Genomic DNA, 14,720 nt, shown 5'->3' with positions numbered 1-14,720 from the left:
TCCTGTGCTTCGCACAGATCCAATGAATATATTATAGACTTTCAGGAACAAATGGTGTCTGCCCACACTGACTGAGTCAGATAAAAATCAGAACGTGAATTCTTAAATCTAGAAATAATCGATGCCATTCCTTTTCTCCCTAGCAACAGGGACCTGAGTTCTGATCGACTGATTCCAAGGGATATCTACAAAACATTTCGTTCATAGATCCTTAGCTTCAGAAGGCAAGGGTATGATGTAGAGGGGCATTTCTGATATGACATCTAAGTCAGACTTTGGATGTTTTGCACTAAACGTCCAAAATCTGAACAGGACAGGTAACCATTGTCGAAAAAGCAAACCTGGGGATTCTACGTGCGCCTAGAGATCTGTGCTGAAATCCAAACAGATTGTATAACAACGCTAGTAACTTAACAAGCTAATGAGCACTAATAAAAGCACTTAACAACAGTGGTGCAGCTACGTGGGGCTAGGGGGGCCTGGGCCCCCATAGATTTGGACCTGGACCCCCCTGCCGACGACCCGCCCAACCCCCCCTCACACCGCCAACCCGCTGTTGTCATCACCTGCCTTTGCTGGCGGGAGACCCCAACCCCCGCCAGCCGAGATCCTCTTCTTCTCGCAAAAGGCTTCCTTCTGTTTCTGACGTCCTGCGGACGTCAGAAACAGAAGGAAGCCTTTTGCGAGAAGAAGAGGACCTTGGCTGGTGGGGGTTGGGCTCTCCCACCAGCAAAGGAAGGCAACGGTGGGTTGGCGGCAGGAGGGGGGTCGAGAGGGTCGGCGGCAGGGGAGAACAAAGTCGGCAATGGCGGGGGGGTCGGTGGCACCGGGGGAGGCTAAAATATGCCCCCTCACCTCGGGCTCTGGACCCCCCTCCTGCCGAAGTCTGGCTACGTGTGGCCATGTGTGCTGGGGGCTTTTTTACCCGCATCTGGCTGCACATTATTCTATAAGGCATGGCGCTTAACTCTACTAGCACATAACGTATAAGAGGGCATGGCCATGGGAATGTCAGGAATGTTCTGAAAAATCGCATATGCAGTTACAGAATATTGCCACAGCATACCTAACTTGGACTCCAGCATTTACACCAGGTTTCAACAGGTGTAAGTCTGGCACCCAAAGTTAGGTGTGGGAATTGGGCACTAAGCACAATTTTATAAAGGGTGCCAAATGTTGAGTACCATTTATAGAATTCTCCCAAGAGTGTACTGTTATTTATTATGTGTGCAATATTTGCAATTAAGTCTATGCCATGTCACTCCAGTGACTGCACAGTATAGATGATGGGATACAGAGGAGTTGCCATCAACAATGACAAGAACCCAGCGCTGAGTCCTCAAACTTTGTTAGGCATGCATATAAAAATTACGTTATTTTAAAACGAACCTCAGTAACAACTTTTTTCACATGGGGTTTTTTCAATCTGGAGGTTGATTGGTCTGCATTAATATGAAACCATATGGTTGATTGGCCATGGCTGGCCATGTGATTATTTTAAAAGGATGGCGTTAAGATAGGTCCACCATCTTGGACTGAAGTAACAAAGTGAAGAAGCTGTGGCATATTGCCAGGTAAAGTGTAACTTTGTAGGCACATTATTTTATGTATGGAGATTTAGGTTAAAGATTTCTTTTAAAAAATTTTATGATTTTTTTGGACCATGCCCTGATGTAGCATAGGCGAAACATGGCCCATGTGAGCTAGGGCCCTGATGAAGAAAGTTAAATTGAGAAGTTATTTAACATCTTTTTATAAATATATGAACAAACTGAGTCATAATTAGGTTAACAAATGAAGAAATATGAAGTGCAGTAAAGTTAGGATGGACCAATGAAAATTTCAGCGAGTCATGAGTCTGAGTAAGTACTTCATGTGAAAAAAGTTGCTACTGAGGTCCATTTTTTTAAAAAACATCATTTTTATATGGGTGCTAATGAAGAATGTTTGAGGAGCGCTGGGTCTTTGAAGTGATTGTATTTTAATACCCACACTGATTCTAACATTAGAACCAATAAGCATCGAGTCAGCAATGACAAGGAAATTGGGGCATGTTTTTTTCACTGGCTGGCCCTGGAAATAAGGGGGAACTAGAAGATTCATCTTGGAAGCTGAGTGTGGCAGTGGGATTCTGGAGACAGGGAGAGAGGTTCCACCATTATTTTGAGGGGTTCATCAAGGGAGAGGAGGGCTTATTTAGGGTAGGCTGGGGGGGGAGCTAGGTTTACCCTGTCATTTCATGACAGACTTTCCTAATAGTTAGTATATGTTTGAGTCCCTAGAGAATTAAAACTTACTGTGTTATATTCGGAGTGGCCAAGTTACCTAGTTCCAAGAGGGAGCATTTAAGTGAACCCTGAATTTCTAACTACCCTGTACTGTTGGATTATGGGATCTGTGCCTTCTTTTCAATAGCTATAATCAAGGGCTACAAATACTGCACTGCTTTAGGATGTAAGTTCAAAACCAGTACTGGACAAAACACCATCCTTCTGGAACAGGATATCTTGGCAGCTCTGTATATTGGAACAGACAGCTTGTAATGACCTGGAACCATCTTGTAAGCTCTTAATTAAAATCACAGTGCTGCAATGTTGTCAGTAAGTATAAGGTTTAAAACCAGAGAGAAATTTAGGGATATCATAAAACATTAATATTATTGACAGAAACTTCTCTAAAGAAATTAAATTGCACATCTGTTGTTTTGGTCTGGAATCTGGAAATGAAAATCCTGGAACTGTTACATGTGAATCGTATGACATTACACGCTGCTGCAATATTAGGTATGTTAGAGACACTGCCAAAAGAATATTTACACAAATAAGAGCGATGTTATTTTGGCACACACCAAGGAGTCTGACGTAAATATATTAAGGAGAACTACTATACATATTTGTTATTAAAGTCTTGCAGGAGTACATCAGATGAGTTCAAGAAATCCCGGGAATCTATTTTGGAATTTATTTTATGAATTTCTTTTAGCTATTTTCCTGTGAATGTCTAGCATGTTATTTAGGTTTTTTTTTTTCAGCTGTTCACACAAGTATAAGGGAAAGTTATACCTCAGCTGCCTTAGGGGCCCTTTAACTAAGCTGTACTAAAAAGTGGCCTTTGCTATGATTAGAGCATGGGTTTCCCTGTGCGCTATTTGTTAAGTAAAAAATATTTCCTCCTATTTAATTCTGCACCAACTTTTTGGAACACCCCTGACATGCCCATGACCACGCCCCCTTTTGAGTTGAACACTCAGTTAGGGACCATGCCTTATAGAAAAGCGTGTAGCCAGTTGCGTGCACAAATTTTAATGAGTGCCAATTAACATCAATAATTGTTAGCATCTAATTATTGATGTTAATTGCCTCTCTAGTCAATTAATTTGTGCACACATCTTGGGTGACCACAAAAATGTGGGCATGCAATTCTGGATGCATTGTGTAGAATCTAGAGGTTAGTGTTAAGCGGGGTATAAATTTTAAATAAATAAAATCTTCCTACATTCCTCTTAGCTGCTTTCTCTTCCTCTTCTGTTTTAGCAGATAGCAAGAGAGATCATAATCAAACCTTGTGCTTATCCGTTTTCCTTCAAGAAACAATCTTGGCTGAGTTCTGGTTAAAGGGCTTCTCTGGAACTGAGATTGTGGAATCATGATACAGGAACCCACTCCTTGTCTGCTTTCATGAATATTTAATTACACAAGTGACACATGCCTAATCAAACATACAAAGAGCTATCCTCCTCTTTCAGCTCCCATTGCTCAGGCCAGAATATCTCATCTCTTTTGTTCCAACTGGTCTGCAAGCAGATGGGATATTTTTCTTCCAGTTGCAACTTCTAGATACAAATCCACCTCAGGGAAGACCTGGCACATTGAACCTGGGGTACATTTACAGTCACAGCTCTTTCCTGGGTTACAAAGCAGGAGGAGCCTAGCTGCAATGTGACCTACTCTCCCTTGAAAATTCTGCAGCTCTCTGCCTAAAGCGGCAGTAGGCACACAAACTGATATAATACAGCCCCCACTTTAACTTGCAATGGGGAAAACTCTGTTTTTGTGGTACGATTTCTCTTTGCCCTGATTCTTACTTTTTTTTTCTTTGCATGAAAACAAAAGAACACCTTTCATAATTATGTTCTAATTAGAACTAATGAAATAGTCCTGAGTGTCTACGGTCAGGAGAGAATGATTCAAGAAGACAGGATGTTTGAAGGTGAAGTTACTTGATGGAAGAGGAATGCAGGAGCAAATCAAACTCACTATGACAGTGCAAGGTATAGGGAGTTTCTTTGTAGTTTGTATGTTTGCACACACAGTAACACAGTAGATGATGACAGATGAAGACCTGAACAGTCCATCCAGCCTGCCCAACATTCACACTCATTATCAATTCATGGTTAAACCATCAATGAATGTGGTATAAAATACCTGATCTTTCTTTGCCATTTCTGGGACATAAACCATAGAAGTCCACTTGGCACTGTCCTTAGATTCCAATTACTAATTGCCATCACAACACACTTGCTAGCCATGCTTAGCTGTTACAGTACTTATTTTTCTCAGTATCTCATATCATTATTTATTTGCATTTTGCTCACACCTTTTTCAGTAGTAGCTCAAGGTGAGTTACATTCAGGTACTCTGGATATTTCTCTGTCCCAGGAGGGCTCACAATCTAAGTTTGTACCTGAGGCAATGGAGAGTTAGGCAACTTGCCCAAGATCACAAGGAGCAGCAGTGGGATTTGAACTGGCCACCTCTGGATTACAAGAGCGGTGCTCTAACCACTAGGCCACTCCTCCACTAGCAACATTCTATGTAGAAGCTTGCCCTTGCAGATCAGCAATGCAGCTGCGCAGGCTTGTGTTTCTGTGAGTCTGACGTCCTGCACGTATGTGCAGGACGTCAGACTCACAGAAATAGAAGCCTGTGCGGCCGCGTTGCTGATCTGCATGGGCAGGCTTCTACATGGAATGTTGCTAGTGGAATAGCAACATTAACATTCCATGTAGAATCTCAAATAGTAGCAACATTCCATGTTCCACTGCACTAACCACTAGGCTACTCTTCCACTAGCAACATTCCATGTAGATTCTCACATATTTATTTATTTAGATTTTGCTCACACCTTTTTCAGTAGTAGCTCAAGGTGAGTTACATTCAGGTACACTGGATATTTCTCTGTCCCAGGAGGGCTCACAATCTAAGTTTGTACCTGAGGCAATGGAGAGTTAGGCCACTTGCCCAAGATCAAAAGGAGCAGCAGTGGGATTTGAACTGGCCACCTCTGGATTGCAAGAGCGGTGCTCTAACCACTAGGCCACTCCTCCACTCCAGTGTAGAGCAGTGATTTTCTACCCAGGTTATTATGATTTAGTCTTCACTGGCCCAAACTATGGGCCCACTAGCATTTTTAGCGCACACTAATGATTAGTACACTCTAAACGCTAAAGTCACCTATAGAAACATATGGGCGACTCTAGCATTTAGTACTTGCTAATTTTAGCCTTACTGTGGCTTAGTAAAAGGGTCCCTAACTTATACGGCAAGAATCGCTTCACCCTTGCAGGCAGGGACATGTCACAATTGGTGTACTCTACTATGTTTGCATCACTTATTTTCTCACACATTATTTATTTTCATACAGCTTGTTTATTGTATGAAACGCTAGAGTTGCCCATATGTTGTTGTTTTTTTAATTTGATTGAGATTCTGCAATAAAGACCACTTTGGACTACTTACTGATCTGCTTTGTTTATTTCCACATTGGAGCTTGCCGATCGTTTGCCTTGTTGCTCAATGGAAGAAGTGCGTGCTAACACATATTATGAATATTCATTGCGGATATCCTGAAAGCCCGACGGGCCAGGCTGTCCCTGAGGACTGAGTTGAAAATCACTGGTCTAGAGCATGGCCAGGGTTATGCACAGGCTGAAAAAAATATGTGGCAAAATTTTTAGCGAAGCGGGTTTTTGTGATTTCTGTAGTTTTCTTTTGTAGTTTACAGTTCAAATAATAAAGGGATAAGAAAACCTCGACAAGAAATCCCATAGACATCAATACAAACAAGTACCTTCATAGAAGTAAAAAATTTATAACCATTAGCAGTGGCACATCAACTTGATTAAAATCAAACCGCTATTACTGTTAAAAATTACTAGATTGTTGTTACAACAGTGTAGTGTTTTAAAAATGTTTACATGTTGCAATTACATACTAAAAGGAACTTGGATAAGTATCACAGAAACAGATTTGTTTCCTCAATTATATTTTTATTAGGATTAATAGTAATAATAATATAAATTGGATGTGCAAACCTTCATCATCCCAAAACATGTTACAATATGATACTTCACAATGTGCCAGAGACACCAGTGGTACAGAAAGTTTAGTAATTAAGCGGTTAATTAAGCTGAACTAAACATGTATACTCTGGAGGAAAGGAGAAACAGGGGTGATATGATACAGACGTTCAAATATTTGAAAGGTATTAATCCGCAAACGAACCTTTTCCGGAGATGGGAAGGTGGTAGAACGAGAGGACATGAAATGAGATTGAAGGGGGGCAGACTCAAGAAAAATGTCAGGAAGTATTTTTTCACGGAGAGAGTAGTGGATGCTTGGAATGCCCTCCCGCGGGAGGTGGTGGAAATGAAAACGGTAACAGAATTCAAACATGCGTGGGATAAGCATAAAGGAATCCTGTGCTGAAGGAATGGATCCTCAGGAGCTTAGTCAAGATCAGGAGGCGGGGCTGGTGGTTGGGAGGCGGGGATAGGGCTGGGCAGACTTATACGGTCTGTGCCAGAGCCGGTGGTGGGAAGCAGGACTGGTGGTTGGGAGGCGGGGGATAGTGCTGGACAGACTTGTACGGTCTGTGCCAGAGCCGGTGGTTGGGAGGCAGGGCTCGTGGTGGGGAGGTGAGGATAGAGCTGAGCAGACTTATACGGTCTGTGCCTGTGCCAGAGCCGGTGGTTGGGAGGTGGGGCTGGTGGTTGGGAGGCGGGGATAGTGCGGGGCAGACTTATACGGTCTGTGCCCTGAAGAGCACAGGTACAAATCAAAGTAGGGTATACACAAAAAGCAGCAAATATGAGTTATCTTGTTGGGCAGACTGGATGGACCGTGCAGGTCTTTTTCTGCCGTCATCTACTATGTTACTATGTTACTATGGTTAATGTTCAACCGGTGACACAGCGTTTTTTAAAATGCTGACCACCACTGGCATCTCTCCCCTTTTCTTCTTCTCTGCCTCCCAGTCCGGTCTCTCTTTCCCCCAGTGCACCAATCTCCTCACAGGTCCAACATCTGTCCTTCTCCTCTCTCCCCCTTCCCCACGGTTCTGTAAACCTTGTGTGAGTTGCCTTGCCGGCAGCAGCCTGAACACAATCTGCTTTAGGCCAGGCCCTGGGTCTTCCCTAAGCCATGTCCCACCCACAGTCAATTGTATCTGAGGAGGTGGGGCGGCAGCGGGAATTCCCAGGACCTGGTTAATTGCAGCCCGTTTCCAGGCTGCTGCCGGCAACTGGTATAAAATTTACAGGACTGCAGGAAGGAAGGGGAGGGGAGGGACAGGGAGAGAGAAGAAGGAGCAATGCCAGATCTGCAGGGGTGGAGGGGGCAAAGAGAGACCAGGCCAGGGGTGGAAGAAAAGAGGAGAGATGATGGACTCATGGGGAGGAAGGAGAAGAGAGAAGGCTTTAAACTTTAGACCAGATGAGGTCAAAGGCTAAGGATTTTGGCACCCTTTATGACCAATTCCTTGAGCCAGTGCCTCACCTGGTCCAATGGTTAAGCCGGCCCTGACTCCAGCACTAAGCAACTGCCGCAGAAAAGCAGATATTCAGCAGCACTGTCCACTTAAGTGCCACTTAATATTTCCTCCTGACCGGCTCAACATGAATTAACCGGGCAGGAGCCTCTCCTGCCCAGTTAAATTGTTTTAAATATCAGGCCCTAAAACCTGAACTATGTGACAAATTTCAAAGGGGCTAAAATACAGAGCAATATTTTACTACCCAATTAAAGTGAGATATGCTAGAGCACAGCGAGATAAAATGACTTCCAAAAGAAAAAGAGGCTGATGTAATAAGCTGTGCATTCACGTTCAGTGGATAAGTTCTTAATGCTTGTGTAAACACAATTTTTTTTACACACAATGCAGTAAACAAGCAGTATGAAAATAAATGTGTGAGAAACTAAGCGATGCAAACATAGTAGAGTACACCGATTGCGATTCCTGCCAGAAAACAACCTTTTAGGGTGGATAGTGTTCACAATGAGCTCCTTTTGTTATCGACCAGATAGAAGAGATTGAATTTTCAGCTTTTTTTATTTATTTATTTATTTATAATTATATTTATATAGTTACAAGTTAAATCACTTGACAGAAAAATAATGCAAATACAAACAATATCTCTTAGGAAATTTAACACATATAAGTTGAAATTCCTTATTAGCATCATATCAGTCCACAATTTAGGAGTCCAAAAATACAACTATGGAGATCAAAAGGAAAAAGAAAATACAAACTATTCATTAGATCAAGACGTAAGCGTTTGCAAGCTAGTTATATTATATCCTTAAGAGGCTTTTTTCTTATTATGAGATGTTATAAATAGGGACAGTTGCGAAGGGTCAAAATATACATACTTTACAGATTGATATGACACCAAACATTTGCAGGGATATTTTAAATAAAAAGTTGCCCCAAGTTGAAGTGTTTCTTGTTTCATTTGTAGGAATTTCTGTCTACGCTTTTGTGTTTCTCGTGCCAGGTCTGGAAATACTCGAACTAATAATCCTTTAAACAATTTTTCTCTAACTTGAAAAAATTTTTTTTGTATCCAGATCTTATCTGTAAGTAATACAAAAGTCACTATTAGGGTAGATGGTGTTACTTGTTCTGAATCAGATGTTTCTAAAAACGCCGAAACATCTAGGGGCTGATTATTTCCTTGTTCCTGTAAGTTCTTTTCAGTCTTTATAGGGATATAGAAAGCCTGTGTCATTGGAGGAATAAGATCTTCATTTATATTTAGAATTTCTTTACAATAGAGTTTCAGCATTTCCCTGGGTGAAATCAGCGCATGAAAAGGAAAATTTGTAAAACGTAAGTTATTGCCTCGAGAGGCATTTTCAAGAAACTCTGACTTCCTCCTCAGGTTTGCCAAATCTTTAATCATCGTTGTTTGTATTAGGTGTGTCTGTTGAGTTTCTTTCTCGACCTTATTTAACAATGTTTTAGATTCAATTTCGATTTCTCTCACTTTCCCAGCTATTACAACTATTTCTTCTTTCATTTGTTTCATTTGGGGGCACAAAGCCTTACCAAGATCCGCTATCAACATCCAAAGACTTTCTAAAGTTACTTCCACAGGTTTTTTTTGAAAACTTGAAATCAAAATATCCACTGGCTCACCAATTAGTTGCTTTGTCTCCGTCGCAGCTACTCCCCTTTTATCCTCCATTGTTCTTGAAACGGCATATGCAGTTAAAGTTGGAGTTATAATACTCCCGCTTTCATCCAATATTTGTGGACTTGCCTCCCGTCCTGAAGGCCCCTCTAACACTTCGGTATTCGGGTCCTCTGGGGCCGATATCGGAGAACTGGTAAACGCCGGTTGAGGAGGTGGCTCTCTTCCGTCGGGGCTCAAAGTAGCTTCTAGCCCATTGCTCTGCCCGCTATCTCCATTCGCGGGTTGAGCCTGCAGACCGCTCACCGATGGCGTTACGGAGCTTGCGGCCCTCTGCAAGTACTGCGTTATCAAACCCGATGAGGCAGACGTTCGCTGCTGGGAGGCAGCAGCGGCAGCTCGTCCTCTCCTCTTCGGCATATTTAGTAGGAAAAAAGAAAATCAGGGGAAATGCAGAGGAGCACTTAAACACGTCCGTCTAGATCGGCGGCCCTGAATTTTCAGCTTTGTCGCAGTGTAAGTCATCACAAGAACAAAATATAAGAAAACCAGTGGATTGCATTAGGGGCTTATAGCCCTTTTTTTTTTTTTTTTTTTTGTTACATTTGTACCCCGTGCTTTCCCACTCATGGCTGGCTCAATGCGGCTTACATATTGTATACAGGTACTTATTTGTACCTGGGGCAATGGAGGGTTAAGTGACTTGCCCAGAGTCACAAGGAGCTGCCTGTGCCTGAAGTGGGAATTGAACTCAGTTCCTCAGTTCCCCAGGACCAAGGTCCACCACCCTAACCACCAGGCCACTCCTCCACTTATGATTAAACAAAAGAGATCTGCATGAAACAAAATATTTATTTTTGACTTATGAAACCACTTGTCCCTGAAACATACCTAAGAACAATCCATTTGTGTATCTAAAATTTAAACTTCTACAAAACAGATGATGATTCCATGTGCCCCAAAGAAAGGAGAGTTTAATTTTACTTCCATTTAATTTCAGTATATTCCATCTCTATAATTCCAGGCTTCCCAAGGCAGATTACAAGTGAATATGAACCCATCAAGAAACAGGATATCCTCACTGAAATCTCGCCATCTGTATTATATAGAACAGTGTAGAAAAATGAGCACAAAATACAGAGGCTACAACTGCTGTTTGTACAAGCTATAACAATTTTTAAGTTGTTTTACTGATATTCAATTGTTTATTTCATGATATTTAAACTTCTACAAAACAGATGCAGATATGATTCCATGTGCCCCAAAGAAAGGCAAGTTTAATTTTACTTCCATTTAATTTCAGTATATTCCATCTTTATAATTCCAGGCTTCCCAAGGCAGATGAACCCATCAAGAAACAGGATATCCTCACTGAAATCTCGCCATCTGTATTATACAGAACAGTGTAGAAAAATGAGCACAAAAAACAGAGGCTGTAACTGCTGTTTGTACAAGCTATAATAATTTTTAAGCTGTTTTACTGATAATTGTTTATTTCATGATATTTGTATCTAGATATGATGAGAAGCTTTCGAATAAATTAAAAGATCTCAAATAAGTTTTAAAAAAATCTTTTGTCCTCCACCTTTTCAGGCACTCCCTATCCAACTGGAACGGCTTTACACTTTGTACAGGTGGATCACGCGTTTATGTTTAACAATCTTATGCTATTGGTTTTGGGTGAACTAAAACGGCGTCAAGCTCCGCCTACCGGTTTCAGTCCGTATAATGGGCTAGATAGGACGGAACACCCCGTCTCCAGTTTCCTTCAGCCTCCTCGGCTGGTACATCTGTTTGGTTACGTCATGACGAAAGTCCCAATTCCCTCCCGTCCCAGGCCACGTGGGCGGATGACGGAAAATGTCGGCGTCTGGCATGCCTGTGCTCCTAGTAGACAGCACTAGTCGCAGGTGGAAACCGTGGCGGTTAGGGAAGGACGGGGACGGGGTTGATGATTCCCTGGATGGCAGGGTGGAGTCGCATATCCGGTGTTCGGTGGTTCTGGTTCCGCACATCTTTGTCCCACAATGGCCGAAGGGCAGGAGGTTTTCCTGAGATCTTGCAACAGAACGTTTACCGCCTTCAGTGCAGGTAGTACGCGCGCCTTCCCGCCTCCTCCTGCTCCTTCTGGAGCCTGATTCCGTGGAAGCAAGGAAGAGCGGCTTAGAGCGCCCTTGTACCATCACTCTTCTCTGAGGCCAAAGTACAGGTCAAGTTACGTAGGCCCCAAGGATGTCACCTAAATCTCTGGCGACAGGGCAAAGCAGCAGCAATACGTAGACCGGGAACCATAGTTTGCTTCCACCTGCAAAACATAAAGTTCCGATTAATCCAATTATGCCTCGCCCACTGAGCGTTAAGAACCTGTTTTACCCCCAAATGAGTCTTCACACGTGCTCGAAGGTGTTTGGGAATTGATTTAGTTACCTTGTGTGTGAAATTAAGCATTTGTGCTGAAGTACATATTTATGTGAATTAAATAGGAAAATTCGTAGTGGAAGTCAAGTAGGAAAGACAACTGCATGGGAGTTGCTACATCTGGATGTAACTTTCTGAGAATATTGAGAGATCATTGTACTCTTCTACATACGGGGCTGGTACAAGGGTGCTAGGTAGGCAGCCTTAGTAAACTTTCAGCTTAGTGCCTTCTTAACTTCTAGGCACATAGATTCTCCCACTGAAATTTTGATCCTCGGCACCATCCACACACAAGTATAATTTTAAATCTTAATCTGTGCTTTGCATACATCAATAAAATAGGCAATTTTACCCATGTAAATAGTTAACCTATCTTCCCTGTAGGAAAAAGTATATCTTGATGTTTGTTTGCCTGGCTGTCAATGCTTTTTTGTGCTTTGAATGTAGCTGCTGCCTAGTGTACCTAATGGTTAAGCTGGCAAGATGAAGGCCCATTGAGAGGTTAATTCTATAAAGTATCTGCTAAATTACTTACTGTTTATAAGTGTAACTAAGTTACATAATCTCAGGGATTCTCTAACAATGTACATAATTTAATTGTTTAGCTAATCAGCACTGTTAGATGGTAACAAGCAATTAGCACAAAGCATTAAGATTTACATGTACAACTCGCTAAGCATATTCTGTAAAGTGATGTGCGTAAATTCTAAGTTGCATAATTGAAAAGGGCGTGGCCATGGGCATTTCTAAATATGCACATTGTTACAGAATACACCCACTCCGCCTAATGTAGGTGTCGGGATATACACTAAGTAAAATATTGCGTAAATGGCTGTGACTAGACCTGGTCAGGTGGAGGGGCCCTCAGCTTAATCCTATATACCGTGTGGAAATTTAAGCCTATTCTACACCAATGTAACACGCCAGAGAAGCGATCTGCTAAACCACAGTTATATTTATCCATTCTTGTATCCCACTATTATCCAAAAACAAGTTTTGGTTCAAAGTGGCTTGCAGTTAATTAGGTGAGATTGTAGTGATGCATTTCAGGTACAGTATAATGTGAGACATAAGTGGTGCGTATAATAATTTCCTGAAAAGATAGGTCTTTAGTTCTTTTCCGAACTGTAGATAGTTTGTAATGTGTAGTTCACAAAGGAGGATGTATCACGCCAAAAAAGTGATCTGCTAAACCGCAGCTCATAAAAGAGGATGTATCACACCAAAGAAACAATCTGCTAAACCACTTCTTTGTGAACTGCGGTTTAGCAGATCGCTTCTTTGGCTTGTTACATTGGTGTTTCTTTTTTCATAAGTTGTGTCAGTTGGTAACGCTACCTCCTTAGATGGTGATTAATGCAATTTTTGCTTCATCAAGACTACTACAAATAATTGATTATACTAATTCATCCCAAAGACTCCTGAAGCAAGCACCTTTAGCGCCAAAACACAGGACTGCGTTGAGTGATATTTAGAGTTTTCTTTATATATTGTTCAATAAATATCCCAGAGTTGGAACCTCGGTGGTGACTCCCCTTTTTCTGTTTTTTTTTTGTTGTCTTTCCAAAAGGAGTCTCTTCTGCTCTTGTTTTTTCACTTATTTGATATACTGCAAATCGGTCAGAAACATCATAAATTTTATTGATTTCCTGTAAACTGCTCAAGTAAAACAAAACCATGGGAAAGGAAGAGGAGCAGGGAATGGGGTGGGGAGCAGGGCCTGCAAAAAATGACGTTGAATGGTATTTAAAACACATTATTTGCACTGAAATAACAAATGAAAATCTTTGTGAATTAGAAATGCTGTTTTGTTTTGTTTTTTTAATAAAGTATGTGCCTATTTTCCTTTTTAGAGTTAGCTCAACAATTAGGCACTCCTTTATAGAATTACCCTCTTGACTTTTCGAAATTGGAGTAATTGGGAAGTTAGTTTAGTGCTAGGCAAACTGATACAGTCTGTGTCCCAATTATGGCTGGTGAGATCTGAATGGACTTAAGTGGGGCTTTGGCAGCAACTCTAGTAGTTGGGGAATAAGGCCAGTGTTGGGCAGACTTCTACAGTCTGTTCTCCAATTATGGCAAGGACAGATCAAGCTCAAGTATGCATATGCCAGTGGTTCCCAGTCCTGGTCCTGGAGGTGCCCCAGCCAGTCAGGGTTCCAGAATATCCACAATTAATCTCCATGAAAGAGATTTGCATGCACTCTCTTCATCCAAATCTCTCTCTTGAATTTTCATTGTGGATATCGTGAAAACCTGACCGGCTGGGGTGTAGGGTTGGGAACCAGTGCCATGTGCTATGAGTTTATCTTGTTGGGCAGACTTGAAGGGCCACGCAGGCCTTTATCTGCTATCTACTATATTACTATGTTAATCACTGTAATACTGCTGCAGGATGTGCTGTACTACTACTATTTAGCATTTCTATAGCGCTACAAGGCATACGCAGCGCTGCACAAACATAGAAGAAAGACAGTCCCTGCTCAAAGAGCTTACAATCTAATAGACAAAAAATAAATAAAGTAAGCAAATCAAATCAATTAATGTGAACGGGAAGGAAGAGAGGAGGGTAGGTGGAGGCGAGTGGTTACAAGTGGTTACGAGTCAAAAGCAATGTTAAAGAGGTGGGCTTTCAGTCTAGATTTAAAGGTGGCCAAGGATGGGGCAAGACGTAGGGGCTCAGGAAGTTTATTCCAGGCGTAGGGTGCAGCGAGACAGAAGGCGCGAAGTCTGGAGTTGGCAGTAGTGGAGAAGGGAACAGATAAGAAGGATTTATCCATGGAGCGGAGTGCACGGGAAGGGGTGTAGGGAAGGACGAGTGTGGAGAGATACTGGGGAGCAGCAGAGTGAGTACATTTATAGGTTAGTAGAAGAAGTTTGAACAGGATGC

The 14,720-nt window shown here is 41.9% G+C and overlaps 1 protein-coding gene across 2 annotated transcripts in view; it reads left to right on the top strand.

The window, feature by feature from the left end:
- Window positions 1-11,259: 11,259 nt before the first annotated feature.
- CPPED1 (calcineurin like phosphoesterase domain containing 1) overlaps window positions 11,260-14,720 on the top strand; it is a 75,284-nt gene continuing 71,823 nt past the window's right edge. The window contains exon 1 of one of the 2 annotated variants that reach the window (XM_030212820.1): window positions 11,260-11,503. Coding sequence is in view for 1 of the 2 variants with exons in the window: in XM_030212819.1 (XP_030068679.1) it covers window positions 11,440-11,503 (64 nt within the window). In the remaining variant the exon portion in view is untranslated. The remainder of the gene's footprint in view (window positions 11,504-14,720) is intronic. The other variant, XM_030212819.1, reaches the window with a different exon arrangement.

The sequence above is a fragment of the Microcaecilia unicolor genome, chromosome 8 (assembly GCF_901765095.1).
Source record: "Microcaecilia unicolor chromosome 8, aMicUni1.1, whole genome shotgun sequence".
NCBI lineage: Eukaryota > Metazoa > Chordata > Amphibia > Gymnophiona > Siphonopidae > Microcaecilia > Microcaecilia unicolor.
Note: the sequence above shows the minus strand (reverse complement) of the source record. Positions and strands in the feature narration are given on the sequence as shown.